This window comes from Carlito syrichta, unplaced genomic scaffold (assembly GCF_000164805.1).
Source record: "Carlito syrichta isolate Samal-C Ts95f unplaced genomic scaffold, Tarsius_syrichta-2.0.1 Scaffold306906, whole genome shotgun sequence".
NCBI lineage: Eukaryota > Metazoa > Chordata > Mammalia > Primates > Tarsiidae > Carlito > Carlito syrichta.
This window is the reverse complement of record NW_007251002.1, coordinates 77970-99534: the sequence shown is the minus strand read 5'-3', so window position 1 is coordinate 99534 and position 21565 is coordinate 77970. Positions and strand designations below refer to the sequence as shown.

Below are 21565 nucleotides of genomic sequence, written 5' to 3'. Positions count from 1 at the left end.
AAATCTAAATAGTCTTTTTGTGTTTAAAAGTTGAATGCATAACTGAAGAATTTTTATGTTAGAAGGCTTCCTCTGGTGCCTGGTCATTTTTGCTTGTCTGTTCTATATTTAAGAATGGGGGCCAGGCATGGTGGCTCACTCCTGTAATACAAGCACTTTGGGAAACCGAGGTGGGAGAGTTGCTCAAGCCCAGGAATTCAAGACCAGTCTGGGAAATATAATGAGACCTCATCTCTACAAAAAAATTTTTAAAATTAAAAAGTTAGCTGAGCATGGTGGTGTATGCCTGTAGTCCCAGCTACTAGGAAGACTGAGGAGGGTAGATTCCTTTAGTGCAGAAGTTTGAGGTTGTGGTGAGCCATGGTTATTCCACTGCATTCCAATCTGGGTGACAGAACAAGACCTCAACTCAAAATATAAAGTAAAAATAATAAACTTTTTAAAATAAAAGAATGGGACATCATCACATTGAGGAGACACTGTGAAAACACTGGAGATTGCTTACTACAGTGGTCTCCATTGCAGTGTAATCTGGCTGGGCTTTCTGGTTAAGAAACAGTCAGCATCATTATGTGTCTCCAGATCTGGTTCCGTCCTGTCTCCTATCAGGTAGAGTAAGGGCTGACTTCCAGCAGCCTGGGAGCTTAAAGGAAAAGAGCCCCCAGGGGTCTCAGCATCTGATATCTACGCCTTTACTTAATCCCCCTGATTTCAGAGCAGCAACTCTGACCCCACCTGGGCCTGGCATTTCCCACATTGGGGAATCTCTGCATTTCCTTTCCAGGTTACATTCAAGGTAGGCAATGTGCAGTCTGGGAAGAGAAGACCTAGGAATTTGTTTTTTAAGCTGGTTTTCCACAGGCTTTCTTTAGAAAGCAGGATTTATTGAGAGGCCAGAAAAGCTCCCACAGTACGAAGGGACCCAAGCAGGCTGGCCTCCACAGTCTGTTTTCATTTAATACTGCCTTCCTCTTCGCACTTCCAGAAGTGTCTTCGAGGTGTTACTTCCCAAGATTTGGGGGTGTACTGCAATATATATCTGGTTGATTTTTAGCTCTGCCCTCTGCCAATTCAGAGTCAGGTTTCTCCTGACTACTAAAGCAATCGTCAGAATTCCATACGCTTTCTAGCTTCCAGAATTACTCTTTAATGTCCCTTCCCCTATTTTTTTCTGCACTTGTGGGCTTATGCCTTTAAAAAATAAAAAAAATTAGTGGGACTTTAAAAGGAGGCAAGTGAAATATGTGTTTAGTCCGTCAAATGTACTCTAAAATCTCCTTAGATTAGTGGAGCAATACTTAGTTGAAAAAACAGAAATGACAGTAGCAACTGGCCCAGTTGGGCGGGAATTTCCAGGGGGGCCTCAAAAGTCTGATTCAGTGGGAAAGAGGCAAACAGACTTCACAATTCACTGCTAGGATATTTTAACTTTTCACAACATTTCGTATAATTTTTCTAATTTTCTATTCATCGCTATCCTTTTAAGAAGGCAGGATGGGGATATGTTACTTGTCCATTTAATGGACATATAAACTAAGTCAAAGTTATGTTGTGATTTAATAGTGAGTAGTTCAAGGATTAAGATTTTTTGTTAAAATTTGGTTAGATTAAAATTGTTAATATTTTTCTAAAAATAGTTCAAAGACTTCATACCTTGTGAGCAAAAATAATTATCTTTGCTTTCTTTTTTTGCTGTGTGACTCAACCTTAAATAGTTACAATTGCAAACTAAGGATAATTTCGAAGAGGGTATTTAAAAGGGGGCTGCTCTTAACCTATGCTATCATACTGACCAAAGCTAAATGTGTTTTAGGGGCTTGTCGTGATGTCTACAGATCTTGAAGAAGTGGTTAGTAGCATTTTGAATGGCAAAATTCCAGGAATGTGGATGGGTAAATCCTACCCAAGCCTTAAACCACTGGGCAGTTATGTGAATGACTTCCTTACAAGACTGAAATTCTTGCAGGTGAGCCCATCCAAATGATCATATATTACTAAGTTTCTTCTGGTTTCATTTTCTTCGTCAAGAATACCTTGTGTGGTAAGTATTACTCTCTCGTTTTTCTGTGCCTCCCAGGCACAAATGGTCACTACTTAATATTTCATTTAATGTATGTAACTGTTACACGGGACTATCAAAATAGAAGTATTGAAAATAGAAACACCTTCAAAGTAGGTGTTCATGTTTGGAGAAGTCAGACATTCAAGTCAATGAAAACATCTAGCTATGTTAATTTCTCCACTAAATGTTTAGCTTGAAAATAGAGCCCTATGGAAGAACATCTTAGAAATCCAGACATGCCTCCGGCAGGGAGTGTTATTTCTTCATTACCCTGTGCTTTTCCAGGTCATGAAATCACTAGCTTGCTGGTTCAGCCTGTCAGTAATGACCTCAATGGCTAATTGTCTTAGAAGTGTTGAGTGAGCAGAAGCCTAGCTCCTAATTATCTGGTAATACTGATGCTTGACTATGTGCTTATTAACAATTATATCCAATAGAAGTATCGATTAATTCTTACATAATAAACATATGTGTCCAAAACTGCCTACGAGGATATTTCTGCAGGGATAGAATGAGTAAACTCTCTTTCCATGATACAGGCCTCTTGTTGTACTAGAGCCAATGATTAAGAATTAAGATTGCTCTTGAAAGATGAGCTGTACCTTGGGCTCATATAAGGAATAGCTTTCAAATTTATTTCTTCAGACTAGGCTTCTATAATTTACTATTTAGTTGAAACCTGTCCTCAACTAGCTCACTATGAGAGTCCATAATATAAACAGAGAATTAAGGTATCTTGGTATTTCTTTTTTTTTTTTTTTTTTGAGTTGGAGTCTCACTCTGTCACCCAGACTGGAGTGCAGTGGCCACTCCCGGCCACTGCAGCCTCGACCTGCTGGGCTCCGGCGATCCTTCCGCCTCAGCCTTCCAAGTAGCCAGAACTACAGGCGCGCACTACCACGCCCGGCTAATTTTGATTTTATTGTAGAGATGAAGTCTTGCTGCCCAGGCGGGTCTCGAACCCTCGGGCTCAGGCAATCCACTCATCTCAGCCTCCCAAAGGCGCGGGATTACAGGCTGAGCCACCGAGCCCGGCATATCTTGATATTTCTAAAGGCCTTAGGCTCTCATCACCCTTCTTCTGAGAGTTCAGTGTACAATATTGTGTTTCTGTATGTTGGATTTCATTGTATTTCAGTGAAGTAGGAAGCAACCTCCAAAGCAATATTCTATGGGGGTACTAATGACTAATCAGAGGAAAAAAAGGGAAAAAACTTCTCATTGGACCAGACTTTATGGGAACCTCCTCTGTTTAAATATGTTACATGATATCTCATGCAATAGATGTGTTAGATGTTCAGTGTTGTGTGGAGCCTTTCTGAAGGACCCACTGGTTATGTTCAAAACAGACACTGGTGTCTGCACCCATGCGCACTGTAATGCCCGCGCTGATGTGATGGGTATGAAATAGGAGTCAGAACAAACAATGAAGACGCCACTTATTTTCAAAACCCTGAGACAATGGCTGGTAATTCCCCAGATGTCACTTAGTAGTTTACCTAAAAGACAGTGTGGATCCGACAGCTTTTCCTAAGCAGCACTGTGTCCAAAGTGCGGAGCACTGTGCCTCTCCTCTGTGTCTTCCACTGCAGCAGTGGTATGAGGTGGGACCCCCGCCAGTCTTCTGGCTCTCCGGCTTCTTCTTCACACAAGCCTTCCTGACGGGCGCCCAGCAGAACTACGCCAGGAAGTACACGATCCCCATCGACCTCCTCAGCTTTGACTACGAGGTGATGGAAGACAAGGAATACAAGCACGCGCCCGAGGATGGTGAGTGCAGGGACAGGTGGCCCCACTCGGGTAAGGGCCCTGAACGGACATGACACGTTCGGGCTCGCTCTTCTCAGCTGTTGACAGTCACAACAGTGTTTGTTTCTGACCCTTGAGTGGTTGCAAGAAACTCGGTGAAGGGACAAAGCGAACAAGTGAGCCGGGGAGAGAACAAGAGGGCAGGAGGGCACGGCAGAGCGAAAGGGGAAGAAATGGCCACAACAAGTGAGTCTGGGTGAAAAACACATGTCCTTTGTACCTGTTTATTGCAAAACTCATAAGTTAGAGCTTACTTCTAGCAAGTTCAAAAGCGATCACAAGTGAGCGGTGTGTGGGGTGATGAGCCGTGGTCCTGTGCTGGCCTCAGGTCAGGGTGGCTGGCCTGTGCCCTCCTAAACACACACTTCTTCCTGCCTTAGCTCACAGCTATGGGAGCATGTGTCCTGTGACTGAAAAACTGATTGTGAGGACATCTTTCTTTACTTCCTCAATCAATTGTTTGTATTTTCAATAATCTGTGGCTACCCTGATGTTTTATTTCAAATGTAGTGGACAGGGCCACTATTTTAAACAAGGATTCTTTTTTACATGCTACAGGGTCCAGAATTTTACCAAGATGTTGTGATCTTGAGACAAATGGCCCTCCTCTCTGAGTGGCTGTTAATGTGCACTGCTTGAACTAACATGCCACGACAGCCCTTCCCCACCACCAAGTGGTGGACTCGTGGCTCTCTCCTGGACAGACGTGTTAGGGGACCACTGGGATCTTGCCCTCAACTAGTTTATCCTCTGGTGAGAGAGACCGGCAAGCAGACACACGCTCACATGGTGGGTGCCGATCACGTGGCTGCGCCAGTAGTTCTACCTTTAGTTGGTTGCCGCAGACCTCAGGAGGCTGGGACACCAGGCAGCCCCACGCCACGCCCCACATATATATACACCTTCCTGCCCTCTAGACAACCATGCATGCCCCATGCCCTCCCGCTACCCATCTCCCACTGCATCCTCTGTGAGCAAGAATCGACTCCCAGAGGAGAGCTTTCAAAACTGCCGATCGGTACCCTTGCTGACGTCGGGATCCCTGCGGAATCCAGGCTCAAGGACCTGCAGTATCACTTGGGCGCTTTCTCCCCAGAACCATTTTCTCTCTCACAGTTGGATGACTCCCATCTTCGTCTTAAGCCAAACCACAAACGATGCCACTTGTCTTAGCTCCCAGACGCCCCTCGTCTTGACCCCTTTCCAGCAGAACTCCCCAGAACTGCGCTTCCATGCTGGTCCTCACACCCCATCTCCAAGGGAACTTTCCACAGGCTGCGTCCTCTTCTGTATCTTTTTTTTTAACTTTTAAATGTCTTATTTTAAAAATGTGGGGTACAATCTTTAAAATATTAGGTATACAAAGATTCATTATGCAGGTGCCCTTGTTGATGAGGTGTGCCCCCTCTTCCCCAGGCAGACTCCCACTACTGCCAATCCCACCTCCCCGCCCCCACCCCCGCAGTTTTCCACTACTGCCAACCCTTTTCTTATGGTATTACAATAGTTGTTCAAGGTTCACTTATGAGTGAGAACATGTGATACTCAGTTCTTTGTTTCTGTGAAAGATCACTCAGTACTATAGACTCTAAGTCCATCCAGGTTGCTGCCAATTTCATGATTTTATTCTTCTTTATGACTGCGTAATAGTCCATCGTGTATATGTATCACATTTTAAAAAATACAGTCCTCTTTTGATGGGCAGCATGGTTGGTTCCATGTTCTTGTTATTGTGAACAATGCTGTGATAAACATATGCGTGCAGGTATTTTTTTAGTAGAGTGATTTGAGTTCTTCAGGGTATATTCCCAGTAGGGGATTGCGGGGTCATATGGAAAGTCGAATTTTAGAACTTTTAGGAATCGCCACACTGTTTTCCACAGAGACTGTACTAGTTTACACTCCCACCAACAGTGTAGAAGTGTTCCCCTTTCGCCACATCCTCTCCAGCGTCTGCTATTTTTTGAGTTACTGATGATGGCCATCCTGACTGGAGTTAGGTGGTATCTCAGTGTGGTTTTGATTTGCATTTCTGTGATGACTAGTGAGGCTGAGCATGTTTTCATGTATCTGTTGGCTGCTCGTGTGTCTTCTTTTGAGAAGTGTCTATTCATATCATTTGCCCACTTTGCAATGAGGCTGTTTGTTTTTTTCTTTTTAGTGCGTTTGAGTTCCTTGTAGATCCTAGATGTTAGGCCTTTGCCACTCATACAATTGGCAAATAGTTTTTCCCAGTCTGTGGGCTGTCTCCCTGCTCTCTTGATGGTTTCTTTGGCTTTGTGGAAGCTTGTCAGTTAGATGAAGTCCCACTTGTCTACCTCATCTCTTATGGCATGGGCACTTGGGGTTTTGATCAGGAATTGGTTGCCAGTTCCAATTTCTATTAAGGGTGTCTCCTGCATTTTTTAGGGTTCCTATAGTTTGAGGTTTTACATTTAAGTCTTTGATCAATTTAGAGTTGATTTTTGTGTGTGGGGTTAGGTAGGGGTCTTGTCTTCTGTGTCTTCAAGCTCAGTCTCCTTACTCGTGTTCATTCATGCGCATCTTCAATCTGGAGCTTTCCAAGGGCCACATCCTTTTCTGTCTTTAATCTCGAGCTCCTTGCTGACATCCTCACACGTACATCTCCAATCTCGAGCTTTCCGCTGATATCCAGGCCTCTATATCCAGCTGCCAACCTGACAGACCCACATCAGCTCTCCTGGATGATTTCACGAAGCAGCACCACCCTCCAGTCCAGGCCTACAGGCTCTTCATGCTGCCCCCACGTCTGCACACACGGAACGCAGCTGGTCGCCCACAAGTCCTGCTGCTGTCACCATGTGTTACCTCACTTCTGTTCCAGCCTCTTGTCTGCCCACTAGTGTCATTACCCACTTGGAGTCTTTAACTTGTACTGAAGCCAAGACATGTTATTGTTAATACTATTATTTAGAGACTTCGTCTTGTTCTGTTGCCCAAGCTGGAGCGCAGTAGCGTGATCAGAGCTCACTCCAGCCTCGAACTTCTGAGCTCAGGAGAGTCTCCCACCTCAGCCTCCCAGGTAGCTGGGACTACAGGTGCCCACCACTATGCCCAGATACTTTTTAAACGTATATTTTTGTAGGATCTCACTATGTTACTCAGAGTGGTCTCCAACTCCTGGCTTCAAGCAGTCCTGCTCCCTCAGCTTCCCAAAGTGCTGGGATTACAGGTGTGAACCATCACACCTGAAAGAAGTTTTCAAAAAAAATGTAGCTGGGCTCGGTGGCTCAGCCTGTAATCCTGTGCTTTGGGAGGCTGAGGTGAGTGGATTGCCTGAGCCCGCGGGTTCGAGACCCACCTGGGCAACTTGGCGAGACCTCATCTCTACAATAAATCAAAAAATCAGCCGGGCATGGTAGCACATGCCTGTAATTCCAGCTACTTGGAAGGCTGAGGCGGAAGGTTCACCGGAGCCCAGCAGGTCGAGGCTGTGGTGGCCGGGAGCGGCCACTGCACTCCAGTCTGGGCGACAGAGTGAGACTCCAACTCAAAAAAAAAAAAAAAAAGTAAATGGATTATGTACGCCTTTAGCCTCCATTGAAAATTCAGACAACTAAATAAATTAACTGTCATTTTCCCCTTAGTAGTCTGAGTAAAATCCAGACTCTCGCTATGACTGTGAGGCCAAGTTTGTTCTAGCTGCTGCCGCCAGGCCAAGCCATCCTCTCCTGCCACTGCCTGCCACCAGGCTCAGGCCACAAGCCCCTCTTCCGTGGGATCTTTGCATGATTCCCAAGCTCAGATGCCACACGGTGCCTGCTTCGCAGCCTCCAGCCTCAGCTTCACCACAGGTGACCAGGAAGAGGCCCCGTGGACATCCTGCATGTTGAAGCCCTTGGCAGCCTTTCTCACAGCTCTACTAAGTTGCGCCAAGCATTGGTCACGTGGCTTCATGCAACTTCCTCATTAAAGTCTTCCCACTGCAATGCCAACACCAAGGGTGGCGGTCTCGGTTGCCTGCACCTTCTCTCTCGACGCCTCTCAGAGCGTCTGGCATGTAGTAGGCCCCAGAGGCTGCTGCAAAAATTCCTAAAATGATGCTGCTTGGCTGGACCAGTGGCACACACCTGTAATCCCAGCGCTCTGGGAGGCTGAGGTGGGAGGATCACTTGAGGCCAGGAGGTCAAGGCCACAATGAGCTGTGATGGCCCCACTGTGCCAGCCAGGGTGACACAGTGCGACCCCCATCTCTTTCAAACCAAAAAAGGATGCTGCTTGAATCCACTACACGTCCACCGACTCTAGCCCAACCTTTTTAGCTACCTCTCATCCCAACCTTTAATGCCTACACAGTTTTGTTGCAGAAAAGACCAACCAATGTGGGGTGAGGCTCACAGGGTGTCTGAGAGAATCTTTCCCCCTGGTTGGGCTATGCCAGCCGGCAGGAGTGCCACCGCCTCTGCCAGTCGTCAACTTGATCATTTCCACCCCAGCAGAAGCTTTAAAGACCCCCCTCCCCGCATAGCTCACGGGGAGGCACCATCAGAAATACTAACAATGAAGGGCTGAGCCCCACCCTTGGGGCATTGGAGATGTGGCTGGACAAGCTGGGCAGCCTCCCAAGAAGGATCCATAACTCAGACCAAACTGAGTATCTGGGAGTGGAACGGGGACACTCACTGCACGGCTGCTGGGTCCAGACATCACCACTGGTCCCCTCACAGAGGCGGAGACTCGGGCTCAAAACAGCTGAACAGCATGCCCAGGTCTCCCTGCCAGGGAGGGACAAAGCTTAGGTCCAGCCCAGGCTGCCGGGCTCCCGTGCCCACCTGCAGGCTCTCGACCTCCAGTATTTTGGGAGAGGGTGGAGCTGGAAAACATCATCTCACTTCTCAAGGAAAGCGTTTGTAAGAACCCATGGCGAATTCTTAAGCATTTGATTCAAATGCAAGCATTTTTTCCTATTTTTTTTATGTCGTTATAATAAAAGTCAGAAGTTGGCATTTGGACTGAAGTCTGGGCAGCATTGATCAAGTCTCAGAGTTAAAAGACTGCATTTATAAAAGCACTGCCTAAAGCTTGTAAACCAGCTAATATCCATGATCAAATGATTGAACTGCCCATAAGCATACGCTGAACTTAGTTATTGTCCAGGGTAGTTGACATGTCTTTTTATAATAATTTAATCCACAAAAACTGTTATTGAGGGAGGTCAGGTATTAAAAAGCCCAGATTATCCTGAAGATATTGGAGTAAATGTGAAACCCAATTTATACAAAGACCGGCAAGGACCCTTTAGTGTCCCAAGACTGGGCCGTGAAGAAGAGTCAGCCAAATAGACCCTTTTACTTATAATAGCCAATGGATGTTTGCAAAATCATGAATTTTATTATCTCATACACTTAATATCTGCCTTTCGCCAATAAACACACCCACAAATTAGCCCTTTTGTCATTCCAGTGTTTTCCTTCCTAGTTTTCTCCTTACAAGAAAGAAAATGAAAGGTTATGGAATGATTAGAGAAATAGAACATTCCTGAGGAATCGCTGTGTCAGGGACTCTGGGGGGAGGAACGGAAACCCTGTGTGAGCACACCGGGCTGGACCGGGGTCTCTTCAGTTCCAGTCTCCGCCTTCATAGGTCCTGGGGAGCATGCCTGTTTCTGGGTCCTGGGCTCACAGGGACATCAGTCTTATGTACTTAAGGTCACGAAAAGGGGCGCCTGAAGGCCACGTGCCACCAACAGCTGGTCTCGCATCTGGCACCATGCATTTGAAAGCGTTTGCCCAAGAGTCCTCTCCTCTAAACTGCTTGGTGCCCCTTGCTGAGTCTGTCCTTGCGAAGGACAGGCAGAGGTAAGGAACGAGAGGTAAGAGTCATCTGCTCTGCGAAGGGAGGCAGAGGTAAGGAACGAGAGGGGCTGGAGACACCGTGGCTGGCACTACGTGAAGCCACATCTCCCAGACGGCAAAAGCATGGCACCCGGAGCTAGAGCAGCTGTGAACTACTGCCACCGCCTGTCATCTTTAAAAATGATCCTAATTTCTTAGTTGTTTTTTTTTTTTTAATAGAGATGGGCATCTCACTGTGTTGCCAAGGCTGGTCTCAAACTCCTGGTTTCCAGTGATCCTTCTGCCTTGGCCTCCCGAAGTGCTGGGATTGCAGGCGTGAGTCACCACACCCAGCCCTGCCTGTCATCAGACACGCCGTGTGTTTTCTGACGGCCCTCACAGCCCATGAGGAATGCAAAGGCATGTGAACACATCCTCCTTATTTCCTACCAAGTGGCTGGGCAGGCAGGAACTTCTACCCCAAGCAGCACTTCTGCCGTCCTGAAAGAAACCTCCTTCACTCTGTCCTTCCGCCCGGGTAAGAAGCGACTCCTTCCACCAGGTGGAGGCAGAGATGTGTGGAGCCATGGCGGGCATGTTTGCGCGGGGCAGCAATAGGTGGCTTGGGCTTCTCTTTCCCTGTTCCCACTTGTCCCGGGGACTGGCCGGAGAGGCGGATTGCAGACTGTGCTCTGCCCACAGACCAGGCAGGGCCGCTCCCACCAGGCTGTGACGGCAGCTCCGCTCGACTGGAGCTCTGCCCCAGCAGCTGTTGTCAAGGGCTCTGCCAGTCCATCAGATGGATGTTTTATTCCAACGTGTTCTCTTCATCAGCTTAAACCCAGTGGGGAGGAAGGGGTGTCTTCCCCAGCATCCTTGACAGACTACCCACATGCAGCGACGTACGTCTCACCATCATCACAGTCATATGGGCAACTCAGGTCCTCGGTCGCATGGTCCACCCGCAAGTGCTTGAGAGCCACAGGTGGCCAGTGGCTCTGTATGGGACGCCAGCATCCACAGGATGTGGACACTGCTCTAGAGCGAGCCCTGCCTTGGCATCCGGACCCCGCACACTGCAAGGAGCCCCCGGGCATCACGTTTCTACACTCACTGGCAGGACCTGACACCGCAGGAGTCCAAGGGTGTCATGGCTCTACACTCGCCAACTAGACCCGAAGCTCTGCAAGGAGCCTGTGGGCGTCACGAGTCTACACTCACCAACCGGACCTGATATTCAGCAAGGAGCCCACAGGAATCATGGGTCTACGCTTGCCAGTTGGACTTGACACTCTGCAAGAAGCCTGCTGGCATCACGGTTCTACGCATTACTGTGTGCTTCTCTGGCTGACAGAGCAGGCTGAGCTGAACGAGCTGTCAGGACACGGAGTGGGTGCGGAGCCAGCACCTCAGTCTTCCAGATCCCATGGTAGCTGCTGACCCCAGCGCCCAGTGAGGGGCAGACACCTATCCACGGGGCTTTATAGACACTAGGACCACAGAACGGGCCTCCTAATGTGTGCTCAGTCATTAATGGTGACACCACATTCTAGAGACAGTTCATCTGCTTGTCCTTCCATCATGCAGGCTGAGGAGAGTTCTCGGCAGCGGGAAGAAATCCTGTCTTGTGATTTCATGACCTCCAGACAGGTGTTTTGGTCTTGTGCTGCCTGGTAGCTGCTGGATTCCGAGAGCCTTAAGGAACTTTTCTTTCAGGGTCCATGGCTTTTGAAAACAGTAGAGTCATTGGCCAATTCAAGGTATAAGGTTGATCTTGTTCTTGCCCACGGAGCCCTTCCCTTCAACGGGTTTAGTCCCTTTCCTCTATGTCTCCCACACCTGACCTCACACTGCATTTCTTCACTCTGCAAAGAAGAGATGTTCTTGAGATACGAACGTCAAGCAGAACCCTCAGCGGAGGTGGCTTCCACCTTGGAACAGTCTGGCTGCTGACCCAGGGTCACCTCAGTGGTGCCCGGAGCTCACGCAACACGCACGACATCAGTGCTAACCTGTCTCTTTTTACATTCAGGTGTGTTCATTAATGGACTGTTTCTGGATGGAGCTTCCTGGAACAGAAAGATCAAGAAACTTGCAGAATCGCATCCCAAAATTCTTTATGACACAGTGCCTGTGGTGAGTAAATTCTACTGGCATGTACACGGGGGCTATTTCATGTATGTCGAACCTACAGTATATGCTGCACATTCTGTGTCTGTTATAATGCCCAACATAGCCATGTTGTGTTAAGTGTAAGCACACACGCATCCAGTCAGTTCCTGCCATTCGTGGCCACTGTGCTCTAAAGGCTGCTGCCAACACCGAGTCAGTCACTGTTCTTGGGGAAACACAGCACAGGGTGCTGCTTCTCTTTGGTCATGACTGTTGCTAGCCAACCCTGAAATAACCTTGTTTCTGTTTAAAGACACTTATTTAATGCATTTCGTGGATTCATTAGCATTGACCCGCGGTCAACAGTAAGTGACCCTTGTCGAGGTGTGGGTTAGTGTTTTCTCCACAAGGCACCTCAGTCTTCCCCCATTGAGGACATGGGATGGCATGGCAGCGTTGGGGCCCAGGCACCGCTGTAAGCAGTGAAATCAACCAAAACACACACACACATAGAAGACGTGGCTCTAAACAGATTATGGAAAGGGCAGTTGGTCACAGCTGAGACCAATGGAGAACACGGTTACCTGGTGGACCCTCTGTGAACATCTCATCAGTTGGTTCGTACTCTTACAAGTCCAAGTGTGGTCAGTGTTGGTTTTAGGACCAGAGTTACACATCTGGAGTGAGAGGGGGCAAATGTGGAGCCCTGGAGTCCACACACATGAGGACCAGCTGTGTGCACGTATACACATACACACATACGGTCATTATACATTTCTTCGTACACATACTTTAACTTAAAAGCATGAAGCTTATAGGTTAAAAGATTACTAAATGAAGGTCATCTGTGTACAAAACTGTGTGGGCAGAGGAAGTTTAAATCCAGACCCAAACTGAAGGACACATGGACAAATGAGTTTGCAACTTCATCGGGATGGAGGTGTCTTTTTTTTCATCTTTTCACATGACTCTTAAGTAGACTGCAGTAAGTAAAAGAAGACATTTATGAATGGATAATGATTCTCCTGAAATGGAAGTCAGAGAGTGAAATAAGATTCTCACTAGAGAAAGCCCCTCTGGTTGGGAGTGAAATACACCTAAGGTGAAAGGGTTGGAGTCTCGTGCGGCTCGTCACTGCAGTCACTGTGCGGTCCCGATGCAGCTGGACCCCACGACTCAAGGGGCTCTGAATGCTGGGCTGCCACACTGCAGCACCTCAAGGGTGGCTGTTCCTACCCTCCAGAAAAACAAAGTAACTAAATTCTAAACATCTTTATGATCAGTTTGTGCTTACTGTTGTATTCAAAGATCTGCTTGCCTCAAAGTCTCATTTTTAAGGCTGGTAAGGTTCAGCAACAAGCTGCGTGCTTAATGTTCTAAATCTTGGTCAATGATTCTGAAAAGAACGGGCCATGGCATGATCACAGAGGACAGCGGCTGTTTTAAACTGGCAGTGTCACACAGGAACACCTCCTTTAAAACGGTCCCGAGGGGGGAGGCGCTCCGGTCGCACCGGCACCAGGGGGCACTAGCGGTGAATGAAGCCCGGTACTAGGTCTGGGAGGTAGCTTGCTCCCTGGGAAGCATTCCGACTTTCCACTGTGTGACCACAGGCCCCAAGCTCATCCCTGGTGGGAGCTGACGGACAGCTGGATTAGGGGCTTTGGGGCCGTGGGCGAAAACTGCTTTTCTCATCTAGTGGCGCTAGTCATGAGACCTCTGACAGACTGTTCTGAGCAGTCAGTGCTGCTGGAAACCACGACACCCAGGGCCACAGAGTCCTGGAGACGTGCTGGGCAGCCGGCTCAGTCCCTGAGTGCGTGGCCTCGATCCAAGCAGTGTGCACTCTCTTCCAGATGTGGCTGAAGCCCTGCAGGAGGGCAGATATCCCGGAGCGGCCCAGCTACGTCGCCCCGCTGTACAAGACAAGTGAGCGCAGGGGAACACTGTCTACCACCGGCCACTCCACCAACTTTGTGATCGCCATGACGCTGCCCTCGGACCAACCCAAAGAGCACTGGATCGGCCGTGGCGTGGCACTGCTGTGTCAACTCAACTCGTGATTGGGACATAACTCTTGCTCCAACTTCCTGTTGGATGGCTGAGTAGAAAATGTGTGTTTTACTGTTTAAACAAGTGTTTTGGGTTAAATAAATATGACTAAAGTTACACTTAATTATGAATTTACTTACATGCAAATGCAGAGAAGGTAAAATGATTCCTACTTCTATGTAAGGAAATGTTCTGAAATAAAGACTAAAGAAGGTACACTGGTGTGTTTGCACTTTTTGAATAACTTTATTTTGGAAGAGTTCCATAAGCATTAGGAACATACATAAAATGAGACACCACTGTTGACAATGAAAAAAAAACAGCATTTGATCATTTCTAGCTTTAAAATTTTTTTTAAAAAATGATTCAGTTAAAACAAAGAGAAAGTTTAGATATTTTAGCAAGTATCACCTTGCAGGATCATAATCACATTTAAGCCACTGACTTATTGTTCATGGAAAAAATTCACACTGCATTTAGTTACTATAGTATTTCTAAGCATAATCACAGCCGATTGAATGCAATGTGACGTACACCAAAATTCATACGGACGTCACACAGTGACAGCATTGTATAAGTCACATGAATGATCTCCAACAAGCACATGTTAAATTAGACGACTGGTCAAGCCAAGTGGAATGTTGGAGCCAAACAGAAATGTAGTGGAATCAGATTGTCTAGTAAGACTTGAAACTATACATCAGGATGACATGAAAACAAAATACTGGCGGAACCCTAACAAAATACTAGCAGCAACTGTTACAGCCCTCTTAAAAGATTTGTAAAACTAGCAAATAAAGATAATAGCATTTTTTGAGAGAATATAAAACTTTATATAATTTCAGTATAACTCATTTGCTTTACATTAGACATTTGCTTTAAAACTGGGGGTAGACTCCAGCTGTTGTTTTCAGTAAAGGTTTTAAACGAAGCCGATTTAATGCTGGAATGCAGAATGCTCCTTGGGTACAAAACCCCCAAGTGAACTATAAGTAGATCTCGGTTAGAAATCAAGACATCCGAGTCACCTGACGCTGGCAGTACTAAATCAAGAGTCAGCACCTTCGGGCGGGGTTGTTCGAGGGCCAGGCAGGGACGAGGACTGTCCTGGCCCAGTGCCCAGCATGGACAGCAAGCTCCTAATACTTAGCATGAGGGGGCCACGGAGAAGCCAGAGTAGCCTTGCAAATTCCAGCATAAATTAAAGACCTAACAGAAGCTCCCTTGCTTGCAGCAGAGAAGCAGCACCGGTGATGCGCGAGTGCCACCCAGATGCACGGGCTGCTCTCATCAGTTCTGACTCAAAGCTCATCCGATCAAGAGGAAAGAACAAGAAAGAAGAGAGGAGGGCCCGATGAAGACATTTAAAATGGAATGGAAGAGAGTTTGGCTCTTACCTACTGGAACAGTAAGATTTTTAAAGCAGCTACACTGGTGGCCAAGCACATTAAAACAAAGCCAGCTGCAAAGAGTTCACTTACAGTTTGCCTGCTGTAAATGAAGACCTGCGGTGCAGAATGTAAACAGAAGGCTACATGCATGTGACTACTGCTACGAATCATAAAGTCAGAGTCCAGGACACACACGGCTCGCACGTCTCACAAGCCACTCGCAATCACAGTGGGAGGACCGGCACCTGCGGAGGAGACAGATCCCCCCCCATGAGGCACAAACTGCGCCTCCTGGCCCAGAATGATCACGTAACTTCAGCTTCTCCAGGCGCAGCTTCCAAGCCGCTTGGCACAGCGATCCGCGGGACAGAGGGGGCTCCTCCTTAGGAACCGCTCCGGGTGACACTTGGCGCTCAGGCGAGAGACATGGCGAGCCGGGGTTTTCTGCCTCACAGCCTTCCTGTCAGCCGCAGTACGTGCTCTTGGCTCCAACATCAAACTGGTGAAGAACGTGAACAGCGGAACCTCGATGCCCTAGTTAACTAGCTGGGATGCTAAAGTAAGAAAATCAACAATTCAGATCACGTCTGGTTCATTTCTTTGAAATTTTCTAGAGGGTTGCAATTTTTAAAAAAGAAAACATTTGACCACATCCTCTGACCCCTCACCTCCCCCTAAAATACCCCCAAACAAAAACAAAAAGTTAAAAAAAACCACAGAATAAAACCCCCAAACACCAAGTATTATAATAATACAAAGAACCATTATGAATTTGTCATTAAACTGAATCTCACAGAAACATACAATCACAAATTTCAGTAGTTTAGGCTGCAAGTTTAAACACTATGCAAATATATACAAAAATAGTAACTCTAGATTCAAGAATAAGGGCTTTGCCAACGCTAAATTCATACTCTACTGCAGCCAAGCGTTCCTCTAGTCTACATGGTTCAGGGCCATGTCGCCGATGTGTGTGAAGCACTGGGTTAGAAAGCGGTCATTCATTCTTGGCACACACAGAAACGTCTGCCCAAAGTCCATTTAAAATATTCTTAAAGTTTAAATGATTTTTTGGTTCAATTTCTATCTCTGCATAGCCACAGAAGTTTTTACTAATAAAGAGACTACTTTAGTGTTTTTATATGATTATTTTTTAAAAAGTCTTAAGCCTATGTCGACACGTTCACGGAGTCCGTTTCTCCTCTCTGTATCACGAGCTTTGTGTCTTGAGGAGGCCCCTTCCCGCAGGAAACAGTACCGAGCACCAGTCCTTCGGGTCAGGCTCAACCCTGTGGGCCTAGGAGCAGCCCGAGCCAGGGACCTCCTCTGAGCGACGTGCACACAGGTACAAGGACGGACGCCGAGCTGCACAGCACTCTCATCACCAACAGCGGCTGAAGGGGATGGTCAGAACTGGATGTCCAGCACAATTTTGTCTTCGTAGAGGGCAATCACCAGCATGATGGCAAAGCCAAACAGCAAGCCGAGGTTCTGCAGGACAAACTGCCCCACGGGGCAGAAGCCGTGCTCCTCGTGGTCGCCGTCACCGTGCAGCATCTCTGGGAGCTGAGAGAGAAGCAACTCGTGTCAGATCCTGTGCAGCGCCCGCGCAAAAACGCCTTCAAAAGCACGTTCCTGCTTAAAATTAACCAAAGTGCAACGACAGACAAAACATCCTATTGAACACAATGCTACCCACAAGACATATTTTAGTCAAATACTGAAGAAATTTTATGTTTCAGCTCTCTGTTAAGTAAATGCGCTGTTCAATTCTGATCATTTACTTTATGCTAAAGAATAAAATTCTCAGAAAAGATAAGCTCAATTCCAACATTTACTCACATTTCTTAAACTCAATGAGAAAGGAAGATTCTCTTAAGAAATACTAATCCAGAACTGCGTCACTTCTTCCCTCACTTCCCTGCCACGCACGGCAGCCGAGATATCTGGAAACAAGTCCAAGGCAGCCTCTCTATGCTCCCAGGCTGTGGCTTTCCAATAACAGACACAGAAACAGCTACCCAGTGTAATGAGTACAAGTCACACACTGCCCTCACAGCGCGCGCTATTCTCTCAAAACACCTAGGCCGGGCACGGTGGCTTGCACCTGTAATCCCAGCACTTTGGGAGGCATGGGCAAGACTGCTGGGCAACTTGGTAAGACCTCATCTCTACAATAATAGCTTTTAAAAAAATTAGCCAGGCTTGGCACGTGCCTATAGTCCTAGCCACTCTGGAGGCTAAGGCAGAAGAATAGCCTGAGCCCAGCAGGTAGAGGTTATGGTAGCCGTAAGTGTGCCACCGCACTCCAGCCTAGGTGTCAGAGTGAGACTACAACTCAAAAAAAAGAAAAATTCAACATTTGAAAACTGTCTATATTTAAAGGCATAGTGCTTTGAAAAGTACATTTAACCTCCAGAGCATAACCATATGCTATTGCATTTAAGAATAACCCACAGATTTAAAGTATAAACACTAAATTCCTTTGTTTTGTGAAAGAAATGCAATTGATTATAAGTATAAATTCTTTGCATCCAAACCAAATCAAAATTGTGAAAGAATTGCTACTTTCAATTTTTACTTTTACTTTTCTGCAAACATAATTCAGGTTTGAAAATCAATAGCTACAGAAGATGATACTGACATGCTACTCTCTTAGACACTAAGTCTTACTCCAAATGGCATATGAGGTTTTGGGGTTTAAGAAGAAATATAGTGTTAAGTCACATAATGCTTACTATTATGAAGTGAGACTTCTCCCTGCCTGGGAGGAAACACCATTACCCGTTATTTAACAATGACCACTATTAACCCAGCCACAGCATGCTCTGACAGTGCTGCAGTGCACTCAACAATCTCCTGAGGCTCTCATGGAGAAACCTGTCACGCCAGTCACCTGCCCCACTTAAAAGTTTATGGAAGTGTTGCATAACAGCTAGTAAAGGCTATGTTTCTTGTCCAACCCAATCCCTAATTACTTTATTTAAATCAGCAAATGATTTAGGATAAGGCCTGGCAAGCCACACTGAGCCTGGCTGTGCTTTAGGCACATGTTGTCTGTGGCCACTTTCCTGCATGACAGCAAGGCAGAGAGGCTGTGACAGAGACAACACAGCCCACAGAGCCTAAAACACTGACGACCTGGCCCTGGACTAAAACTGAAACAGCAGCTTCCTACGGCTTCCTTACTACGGCTCTAGTAAGAAGACATATCCTGCCCCGTTCCCCATGTTTTTATTGGTATGAAAGTTTTGCATTCTGACTTTCCTTAAATATGCAAGCAGGAACAGTCCGCAGGATTTTCACAGACCCATGTGCCCTTAGACATGCACGCAGGACAGCCAGAACAGGCACTGTGGCTTCACCACATTCAGCTCCACCCCGAATGCCAAAACCACTTACAGGGATGGCCACCCTTGTTAAAAACACAAAAATGCTTCAATACTGGTTGACAGACAGCACTGCCCAAAGTCCCCTAGAGCCAGATACCCCCAGGTACCTCAAGCTAAAATGTCTGGTATGTTGACATCTTATCGAATGGCTTTCGCTCAATAAAAATCTTCCCCCTAACCATCTTTCCGAAACAAAAATGTCGCCATGTCATGCTGAAACCTCTTAATGGTCCCCCAAAGTCTGCAAAAGAAACTCCAATCTTTCAGCACAGCATGTTCTGTGACTGGCAGGATCTGACCAACACTGGTCTGATGACAATATGGACACAGTTCTGAAAAATCTTTTTTCCTACTTCACATTAGAAAATACATAATTTCAGTGTCATTTAAATCAGAAAAATATGTGAATATTCCCTTTTTCTTGAGCATTTCCAATGTAATTGTGATATTATAAATAATACTGCAGAAACCGATCAGTAAGGTTTTGTCTCTGCTGGTTTCATCAGCAGAGGTCATTTGAGATTACATCCTGAGAGTGCTCACTGGAGTTGACCTCCTGGTCAAAGAGACAATGTTTCTTCCTTTGACTTACACACCTTTTCCTCTTGCTGCTAGTCAAATACATCAACTTGAAGACTCACCTCAGAATTCCTCCGACAAAACAACTTTCCTAATTCCAACTCCTAACTCTATTCCCCAATTTTTTGGCCAGTTGCTCCGCAGTGCCACTAGCTTGATGTCCCACTCTCAGAGGCCCAGCACAAGCACCATAATGGCTGCATTTCTTCTTCACTGCTCTCTAATCCTCACTGCAGAAACTCTCTCATTCTTTCTACACCGCTAGCTTTCTAGTCCTTCATTCAAGGCTAACTATGAGCTCCAGTGTCTGTCCTCCCAGGGCTGACAGCCTGTTGGGGAAGATGACGAACTCAAAAACAAGTTAAATGTGAGGTGTGGCTACAAGGTAAGAGAAAAAAGAAAAGCAGGGAGAGAGGACAGGAGGTGTTTGAGGCAGAAACTCCTTGCACGTCAAAGAAAGAACTCTGGGCCTTTTGCTCCCAACGAGATGGAACATCATGAAAGACTCAGAAGCCTCCAAGTGGCCTGATCTGACTTCAAGGGATCCCACCAGCTGCTGGGCAGAGGGTTGGAGGGTGGGACAAGGGCAGAAGCAGGCAGAGCAGCCAAGGGGAGGATGGTGCTGGATGGGAGTGATGGAGTGCAGTGATTAAGAGGCCTCAGGACCTGCGGACATGTCCGGAAAAGTGGGGTCCGAGGATGACACGCAGGCTGGCTGAGCAAACGGAAGAACTGCTCATAAGACAGAGAATCCTAGGGAAGTGATGGCTGAGGAGTGGGCGGCACTATCAGCAACTGCTCTGAACATGGGGCATGGTGCATCCTCAGAGAGCCCAAGGAACAGCTGGATCTGAACACTGGGTATGGGCTTGCCTTCAGATACTCCAGAGAACGGCTAGATCTAAACGTGGGGTATGGGCCTGCTTTCTGATGCTACAGGGTACAGGTGGACCTGAACGTGGGGCATGGACTGGGTCAGACACTCTAGAGAAGGGCTGGGTCTGAACACGGGGCGTCGGCCTGCCTCAGACACTCTCAAGAATAGCTAGATCTGAACCTGGGGCATGCGCCTGCCTTCTGATGCTCCAGGGAACGACTGGATCTGTCTGGAGTTCCATTCAGTATAAATCTAGGAATCGTCAGCCAATGGTTACAGTCATGATACTAGATAAGATCACTTTGGTCTTTTGCCAACAGGTAAAGGTGGGAGAGAAGAGGGAGATCCAGCAAAAAGACTGAGACGGAAAAGGCCAGGAAAGGGCAGTGTTCTGGAAGCCTACTGACCAAAAAGCATTTCAAAGAGGAGAGAATGGTTGACTATCAAATACTGCTGCAAATACAAGCAAAAATGAAGCCTGGGGGATGATAGGAGGACTCAGCAATGTTGTGGTCAATGGGACACTTGGCAGAAGCAGGTGGGCAGAACAGTCAGGGGAAACTCAATGAGGCTAGACTCAAGAAAGAGGAAGACTTAACGACAAATGATGATCTGCTAAAAGCCATCCGCAACAGGGTGGTAGCTAACGGGGAAACTGAAACTGAGGTCAAGAGAGCTCCCTGCCTTCTAAGGAGGGGAAGCAATGTGAGGTCACAGGTGTGACCCAGCCGGGGGGATGGTACAGGGGAGGGGGACTGAGGGACTGGCGGAAGGGCACATTCTAGGAGCATCTGAGAAGCTGGTCTCAGGCAGCAACAGGGACATTTCTTTTCAGTGGCAGGAGGAAGGTAAATGGGAGACACTGCCGGTTAGCAAGAGGGGGATGGTGTCCCGATGGCTTCAGTGTCTCCCAAAACAGGAAGAAAGGTTACCAGAGAAGGGCAGGAGCCAGAGACGAGGCGTGAGTTCATGTGTTGAGGGGATGGCGGCTACTACACAACAGGATATAAACACGTTTAACTTCTTCTTCTTGCACATATTTTCTACACTTTCTATAATAAGTAGGCATTAATTCTGACTAAAAATTTAGGCTATATAATTCTGAAATGAGACCATGTGATGATCTCACCAGAAAAAAAAAGTAATGTAATATCTAGTTAGAAAAACAGAGACATACCGAATTGCTAGTTTGGTAAACACACTGACACATTTGGGGTGTTAAAGTAAAATTAAAATTAATTTAGTACAACAGAACAGCATAAAGCATCTTACCATGTCCACCAAGGCCACATAGAGGAACATGCCTGCAGTGATGGCAAAGATCCACAGGGTGATGTTGTTGGCATACTGGCCCACGGCTGTGCCAATGAGCATGCCCACATAGGCCATCATGGCCGACAGCAGGTTGTACACGATGGCCTGCCTCACAGTCATGCCTGCTTTAAGGAGAACTGCAAAATCACCTGCAAGTAGAAGCAGGTTTTTAAACACAAGTC

At 46.9% G+C, this 21565-nt stretch overlaps 2 protein-coding genes across 4 annotated transcripts in view; one reads left to right on the top strand and one right to left on the bottom strand.

Moving 5' to 3' along the window:
- Positions 1-14052, top strand: part of DNAH7 (dynein axonemal heavy chain 7) — a 280274-nt gene extending 266222 nt beyond the window's left edge. Inside the window, exons 59-62 of the mRNA XM_008063530.1 lie at positions 1814-1966; positions 3655-3832; positions 11699-11802; positions 13635-14052. Coding sequence (XP_008061721.1) covers positions 1814-1966; positions 3655-3832; positions 11699-11802; positions 13635-13841 — 642 coding nt within the window. The 3' untranslated portion in view covers positions 13842-14052. The remainder of the gene's footprint in view (positions 1-1813; positions 1967-3654; positions 3833-11698; positions 11803-13634) is intronic.
- Positions 14053-15869: 1817 nt separating this feature from the next.
- The window catches only part of SLC39A10 (solute carrier family 39 member 10), a 62426-nt gene continuing 56730 nt past the window's right edge, over positions 15870-21565 (bottom strand). For all 3 annotated transcript variants that reach the window (XM_008063527.1, XM_008063526.2, XM_008063529.1), the window contains 2 exons: positions 21342-21532; positions 15870-16787 (listed from right to left, as the gene is read on the bottom strand). In XM_008063527.1, coding sequence (XP_008061718.1) covers positions 16629-16787; positions 21342-21532 — 350 coding nt within the window. In that variant the 3' untranslated portion in view covers positions 15870-16628. The remainder of the gene's footprint in view (positions 16788-21341; positions 21533-21565) is intronic.